The sequence below is a fragment of the Mangifera indica genome, chromosome 5 (assembly GCF_011075055.1).
Source record: "Mangifera indica cultivar Alphonso chromosome 5, CATAS_Mindica_2.1, whole genome shotgun sequence".
Lineage (NCBI taxonomy): Eukaryota > Viridiplantae > Streptophyta > Magnoliopsida > Sapindales > Anacardiaceae > Mangifera > Mangifera indica.
In genome coordinates, this window is record NC_058141.1 from 20,492,805 (window position 1) to 20,501,169 (window position 8,365).

At 33.4% G+C, this 8,365-nt stretch overlaps 1 protein-coding gene across 1 annotated transcript; it reads right to left on the reverse strand.

Annotated features, from left to right (window-relative positions):
• Positions 1-440: 440 nt before the first annotated feature.
• On the reverse strand, positions 441-1,900 carry LOC123217492 (metalloendoproteinase 4-MMP-like). The gene has a single exon (XM_044638552.1). It carries the CDS (start codon positions 1,709-1,711, stop codon positions 644-646), a length of 1,068 nt encoding a protein of 355 aa, XP_044494487.1. The 5' UTR covers positions 1,712-1,900; the 3' UTR covers positions 441-643.
• Positions 1,901-8,365: the final 6,465 nt, after the last annotated feature.

The following is an 8,365-nucleotide window of genomic DNA, read 5'->3' on the forward strand; positions in this document are numbered from 1 at the left end:
CCTAGAGAAATTTTGACCGTATAAGAAGAATCAAGATGATTATCTGGGCGAGAAAACTTATGATTTTGAGAGGTTGACATTTACTTAATTACTGCCTATGTTCAATGGATTTTCATACAATACATAGAATTAGTTACACAAGGGGAAAGGACTTGTACAGTTCCTAATTACAAATCACAATCTCAACTACTTCTTGATGGGGACTTCCTTGCAGCCTCCTGTCTTATGGGTTATGGTAGTTGTTGAATTATTTTTCTTTAGATTATTATATATTTATTTAATTTTGTGATCCATATTTATCACGTGGTTAGCTTTATATTTATGACAGTTGTATTTGCAAAATATTTGATTAATAAGGGTGGATTTAAGGTGGTAATAAGGGCTAATTTGAGTTTAATTCAAATCTAGAATAACAAAATTTAGATTGAATTTGAATCCGTTCAAATGGTAAATAATAACAAATGAACAATAAGTAATACCGAATGTGATGGTGAAGAGGACCCATAACAGCAAGTCCTGAACAAATCTTCAGATAGAAAATGGAAATTAACAAGAAAAATCAAACAGCTCCGTTTGATTTTGGGCTGCGTGTGTAATGTATATTCTTCTAATATACATTTCTATTGAATCATGTCGACGCTTCTCATATGATCATCAAAAGAACATGGTATAGAATGAGAGTGGCCGACAAAAACCATCTGATTTTTAACTTAACCGTCTGATTCGTTGAAATATCAGACTCTAACAATGAGCTAAATGTGAAATTAGGGTTTGATCCATACAGAGCTTGAACTCCTTGTATATCATCAAGAGTCAAGTCTAGTTTTTTATCTCTAGGTTTCAATGTTGGATACATGACGGCTTCCTTGTTAGGACTGTGAGCCAACCCCAACAAATGTCCAATCTCATGTATAGCTACTGATTCTAAATCAATGGCGACTGGTGATTTCTCCATTTCAAAATCTATAGCCCACGTCTCTGCAGCATCTAAATGAAACTTTCCACTCTCAGGTGAAAACGAGTGAGCGAGCACTCCCAAAACCCCATCGAACGGCTCTCCATCGCCGTGATCACCGCTGTAAAACCCTATTCTGATATCAGCAAAACCATAATCATCAGTTTCAATGAAACTCACTGGAATAACAGATGCCCATTTACCAAAAGCGCCTTTAAACACCACCTTAATATCTGATATCGTCAAGTTTTTTATTAAATAATCCTTTGAGAATGCGTAGGTGAGTTTCATAGGCACGTGACGAGCCCATCGTGGTTTGCCTGGAAAAAACACGTAACTCTTTGTTGCATGCAATGTATCAGCCGCAGTATGAAAATCAGGTACACCGCATCTTGGCGTCATTATCTTTGACACAGTTTCAAAATCGAGCTTACCAGTAACAGGAAGACCAAGTTGTGATTGATAATGAATGACAGCTGATTCGAACGTTGCATCAAATTTATTATCTGAAAAATCATCATATTGAGATGGGAGATAGCCGAATTGATGGAAATATTTTTTCAACTTGGATATACCCAAGACGTGGCTTCCCTTTCCGGAATTGAGGAAGCCGTTGATATCGACCCTTTTGTTGTTCTGGTTCACAATGGCTGCATGTGTAAACGTTGGTGTTGATCGGGCTGCAAAGCATAGTGACGATCCAAGAAGGAAAATGTTGGCGACTAGAGAGAAATGATTAGTAAAAGACAGAAACATGATAGCTATGGCTAGATAACCTTGTGTTGTGGTTATGGAGAGAAGCTTTATGATTATAAATGGTAGGTTCAACAATTCGTTAAAGGAATAGTACGCTTATAGATAGTTAAAATTTCGAATAATATCAGATTTGAGATAATCTGAAGTGATAGGATGTGGGGATACTTTTTCTTTAACTTTTAAAAGGCTTCATGGTGAGCGAAAACTTTTTTAGTTGTTGTTGTTTATATCAGAAAATTATGGCGTATTTAAGTTCCAAAAACGAAAATAAAGGGAAGATTCGCAGATTGATAGCTAGCAAGTCCTTTTTATTCACAGTTCAATTTCCATATAAGCTTTGAATCGATAGTTGTGAGGTTTCACTCTTAATTAAAAGGGTTTGGTGCGGATGGTATGCATGGCATGACACAAACAAATCAATTTCGATATAAAATTCTAATTCAACATTTTTATTTGAAATCAATTCATTTGTTTCTAAACCCCACCTGAGTTGTCAGTGACAAGTCCGATGATCATTATATCAGAAAAATTAAGTATCAAATGTTAAAATGTTATAAGAGAAGATTTAAACTTATACCTACTTATGTATGAAAACCTTCCGTTATCATTCAAGTTACCTGGGCCACCCGCTAGTTTTCTTTTTTTCCTCTCGAAGGCTTGAAGATGAGGAAAGGGTAACAGAATGAAAGGAAATAGGCAGTTAGAATTTATGATTGTTGCTGTTGTTGGCAGTCGCTTTCTCAAATTTTAGACGTGTGAGTGACTCAACGTGTTGACACTGCGAAGCCATGAATGAAGCTCTGCTGCTTTTGCGGTAGAGTGTGAAAGACTCAATCTTTCAATTCTTGAGAATACACTTGCCACAACACACCATAGTTGGTTGGAAACTGACAGCAACTATTTCACAATATCCATTTCCTATAATCCAAACAGAAGATTTCCGGACCCAATTTTTCTGAATCCATGATAGCTACAAGCTATCAAAATAAGGCCGGTTGGTGTACGCAAGGTAAAATGATTTTCTTCTTGAGGTGGGTGTGAATTTAGCTTTAGATTTAAGTTGAGTTAAACTAAACTCTTGAATTTATAAAAATTAATTCAAATTCGTTTGAGTTAACTAAAAATGTCATAAGAGATTTGCTAATAAGATGAGTATTGAGTAGTAGTACAAATAAGATAAATAATTTCATTAAAAGAAAAATTGAGTGAAATTGAATCAACTATAAGTGAATTCGTTGATAAAAATTATAGAACAAACAAAGCCAAAAAATTGATGGGAAAATAGATTGAGGTTTTCAATTTTTCAAATAATTGAAGGGGCTCTTGTCTAGACTGATTTAAATTCTCATTATAGAAAAAACTAACAATCAAGAAAGAAATATAATGAGCCAGTAAATATTTGGTTGTTATAAATATTATTTTTATAATTTTAATGATCAATTATTTATTTTATCATTAAAACTATAGTTTATAACTTTAATTAAGAAAAAATATTTATTAAGAATCAATTTCTCTACATTAAAAAGTTTGTTTTTGTTATACTTTTTTCGGTTATAAGTATTAATAATGAAAAATAATTGATTGATAAAATAATACTTAAAAGGATAAAATATTTTATTTTGCTCTAATTATTGTCCCTTTTTTTTTCAGTGTTTATTACAAAATATTTTTGAAAACCAAGGCAAGTCAGTGTGAATTTTCGGTTTTCTGTTTTCTCCTTTGTATTGTAAAAGACAAATAAATAGTACTTGCATAATGATTAACTTCAGAAATAGAAATTGTAATTGTAGGTGAAGTACATTAATGCTAAAGAAAGAGGGGAAGATCCAAGTAGGCGTAGATCTAAGCTCAACAAATTTGGTATTAGGTTCAAATGAGCCAGGCTACGGTTCAAGCTGGATGTTTGGATCGAAAGAGTTTAGCTAGATTCAAACTGGCTCAATTTGATCAAGTCTTTATTATGTTTATTTTCTCAGGCTATTTTTTTTATGATTTATTTTTTACTTATAGTGAGCTTTCTTCTTTTTCTTATCTGGTGGCTTTCCGATAGTTTTTCCAAGAAACTCATCACTCACCTCAAATTGATTACTCTAAACTTGAATCAAAGTGGCCCATATTTCACTTCTGCTTGACTCAAATCTATCCCTGTACATAAGTGGGAACGTGGGATATGGTCGGCCTTGCCATTTGCTCATTAACGAAATTGTAATTGGGTTTACCAGGAGTGATCTTTCCTTAAAAAAAAAAAAATGCTCTTATATATCAATTTTATTGCATGCCTCGTGGACAGACTGGTGTAGGCACTCGTATTTCTCTTCTCGGCCCAATCCTTTTTTTTTTTAAATTGAACTTGAGTTCATTTGCTACAACATGTCCGGTTCAAGTCCATTCTCATCCTGCTTTTTATTATTCAAACCCATCTCAGAAGCCCAGATGCCATGCCAGAACAGCTTTCAGAAGCCGAATGCAGAAAAAGGTGACACACTGACTCACTGACACTGTCGTTTTTATAGAGTAATCATTACAGAAGCACAGCAGTTGAGTTCTGAATCGACCCAGTTTTGATTCAAAATTTGTAATCTACCTGTAACAATCACCATTAACCCGTCTAAAGATGGTGAAAGGCATTGGTATATAATTCAACCAGCATCAGAATTGAAGGGAAAGGGCCCATGAATAGTAAAAAATTTCAGCTAGCTAAATTTTGACAGACACAGTCTCACAGCTTTCTTTAAGTTTATGAGTTCACACCAACAGAGAGACGTGCTTGATGGAACGTATTGAGTGGACACCTCCTTTTACTTCACAAAATATCCTCCAGGATCCGACCAACCATCGATTCTCTTTTTTTCTTTTTATCAGATTGTTTGAAGAAGATGAAGACTGCACTGAATCCACATGATCATTAAGCATTATCCAGTCGCTGTGATTTATAGCAGTAGCAGTACAGAGTGCTGAGTCTTTTTGTTAAAGCCATTGCTTCGATTAATGGAAAAGAATATAGCAGTAGAGTGCTGAGTTTTTTGGCAGTAGCTAATAAATTGCTAATTGATTTATATTTCTTGGGATCTAAAGCTGTAATAATACGCACATGAGAATATCTCTTTTCCCAGGTTTTGGGCTGTGCATTGCTGGATTGGAAATTGTAGGGCTCGAGGTGGTACGAGCTGTGTTGGCTCACCAAACCCCAAGACCCTCAACACAGTTTTTGGCACAACCGGGCCAGCCTTTGTGGTCTGTTTGCGTGCTCGTATGTAAAAAATATATTTCTCTTTCAAATGTTTAGGGGTCAAACCACCCAAACCACGATGCCTTGACACGGTGGCAAATTGTGAGGTTGGGCTCAGATTTTGTAAGTCGTGCTAACCTAGATGTGGTACAGTTTACTGTTACCTCTAATTTGATTCAGATAATTTGTTTCATATCAAAGTGAAAAAACATATAATAATATTAGAGTGACATATCATTACTATGGAATGTCATATTAAAGGTCATTAAAAGACATTTTACGGGACGTTTGATTTAGATAATGTTTGATTATTAAAATAGAAAGATTACCTTGAAGATAGATTATTTAGAAGATTATTGGATATAAATGATTACTATGTTTGATAAAATTTGATAAGTATAAATAATTATTATGTTTGGTTAAAGGTAATAAAAGATTACTAATAAATTATTTTACTTAAATACCTTTGAATATAAATTTTTTAAATATTTTTTATATTATTTGTCATATTAATTAAAAATAAATTTATTTTTATCTCAAAAAATTAATAAATAATAATTTTTCTATAATAAACTCAAGATTACTTTAATAATCTTTAAATACTTAAGGTGAAGGTGATAATCAGATTACCACATATATTACCTGTCACGTCAGTATTGATAATAGAAGATTATTGTAATATTTTATTACTGACAAACCAAATAAAGAAATAAAAGATAGAGATAATCTTAAAAACTCTCGACCAAACATACCCTAATAGTTTATATCTTTTTACCTCGCACTAAACGTGAGGCACAATCCATAGTCTTCAAAGTCGTCTCTATTTAAACTCTTTGGTGAAGTGATCCACGTGGTTTGTAGGTAAACTTATCAAAAAATAATTGTTTATTTTAACCTGTTTTATAAATTTTTTAAATTTTTTTTTATCCACGTCTTGGGTAGCCTATAGGTCTTTTCCATAGGAATTAAAAGCAGATCTTAACATAATTTACAAATTTATTAGTTATGCTTGCTTTGACTACGTCTGTTTAGTCTTAAGTAGTGTTAATGCACAAATTGATATAATCAATTGTGAGATCTTGTTGAGGTTAACTTTTTTATTTAACTAGAGTTAAACTAATCATAATAAATAAGATAAAATTTAGGTTTAATGACTATCCCAATAACTATTATCTGCCATAATCTTCGTATATCACAGAAAAATGCCGGATTTGCACCCACTTTTTTGGATGCAGTTTTCGAGATTTTTTTTTCCATAAACAGAATATTATGTGAATGGTCCCCCACTCCATCAACTCTTATAAAAATGAAAATTACAAAAGAAAACTGGTCCCGTCCTCTTTGATATCCTTTTCCCATCTCTTTTCTTATCGTCTTATATTGTGTTTCATTAAAAGAAACAGGTTTAGTCTCAGACTTCTCATGTCTCTCATCCAGTTGCTCAACAAGTCTGTTGTGTTATGTTTATGTTGTGCTGTGTTGAGTTGAGTTGAGAGTACGGGGAAGGAAGGGAATTTTTTAAACCAAGTTTTCTGACGTACACGTGTCAAACACCCACTTAAAATGGTACAGAGTGATTGTTTTTATCTTTTATCTTTTCTCGCTTTCATTATGATCTTTCTTTCTCCCCGCTCTTCAGGAAATGGATTATTTCTCTACTTCTAAGTTTGATTATAATAGCCGTACACGTGGCATTCCTAATTTATTAAACGGGTCCCTCAAACATTGGATACCAAAGCGCAAAATAACATCCACCTGATTTCTGTCTTTGAATGATTCAGATTTGTTCTACATGACAAACCAGATATTGTTCAGGCAGCACAAACAAGTCAAGAATGCAGGCTTTATCTAATTTTGGAAGTCTAAAATTGGTTTAAACTTAATTGTCTTTTCTTTTATTTTTAAAACTTTTTAAGATTCTCTAATTTTACAATTCCATTCCATCGATACCATATTTGAAACTTTTTCCACGGCGGAGAAATACTGCTATAACAGTTTCTCGTTCAAATTAACAGATTCTCGTTCATATCGTAATTATGATTGCTTATTCCATAAATAACCTTTAATCAAAAGGAGTTCAATATTATAGAACATGGATGAAAGCCAAAGTAAAGTTGGCTCTGAGCGCGTGGGTTACGTGTGTAATATGCCACTGGCATAGATTTTTATTTGTGGAAGTGAGTTACCTCGATCGTCCCAATGCAGCTTTAACTTTATAATTTTTACTTTTTAACTACAAAGCAATAAGGCGAGTAATTGAGGAAGGCAGAAACTTTTTGGCAAATTGGTGAAGTGGTTTCTGCTGTGGTGTGATTTTTGTATTATTGGTTACTGATTACCTGCCATTTTTTTAACGAAAATTTTATATTTGAGTTGATTATCCAATAATATTTAATAAATAAAATTTTAAATTTAATGATGAATTTTATAATTGTTATAGATCTGATAAGCTGGGGATCTGTATACTGAAGAGGTGGAACTTAATCTTATCACATCACAATATATTTCGAACCCACACCCAGTTTAACGGTGGAATGCCTCCACTATTTCCACCGGAGCTACCATTGGGGGCTAAGCAGTCATTTTGATGAATAGGTGCAATAGCATTTGCTGGTTTTCTAAAGGACTAGTCACAATCAAGCTAATATGGTCAATATTTGCTGTAGTTCGATAGACATCTTTTTGGTGGTGCCCATTTCGAGACACGTGTGTGGCTTTCCCTAATTGAAGACTGCATCAACACTTTACAGTCTGTGTTGCATTAAATGAAATTGGACTTATTGTCCAAATTTAAAAAAAATTATTTTTCTATTTTTGTTCATTAAACGACTGTCCAACAGAGCTGGGCATGATCCGACCCCGTTTTAGTTCACATTGGTGTTTCATTTCAACCCAATTTGGGCTGAAGTATTAGCTATGGATTTTCGAACGAAGTGGCTGATCGGACCAATCCGATTGGAAGTCATTCACCAGTTTAATTCTATTGAACGGTGTAATGATTTGAGTTATTAAATTAATTTGACTAAGGTTAAATACCCTTATTCATCGTTAAACCAGCATTTTACTGTTGTTTGAGGTAATACTAACATAATAGCATATTCGTATCAACATGCATCTAGAAATGTTGAACTACAAACTTAAGTCCTAATAATTGCAAAGGGATAAATAGCACCATTGAGCCACAAAACCAATTGTGAAACACTACAAATATTTTGATCATTTAAAAAAGGCCAAATGACTATTTCCCACCCAAGGTTTGATGTTTTCTCAAGTTTACACCCTTTAACTATGGAAACACCAAACACTCACTCATGACCGGTTAGATTTAACAAAACCCTAACCCTTGAAAATTTAATCTCATTTTTCCCCCTAAAAATTTAAAAACTAACATTTTTTAGCTAAGCTAAGTTTGAAAAAATCGCATT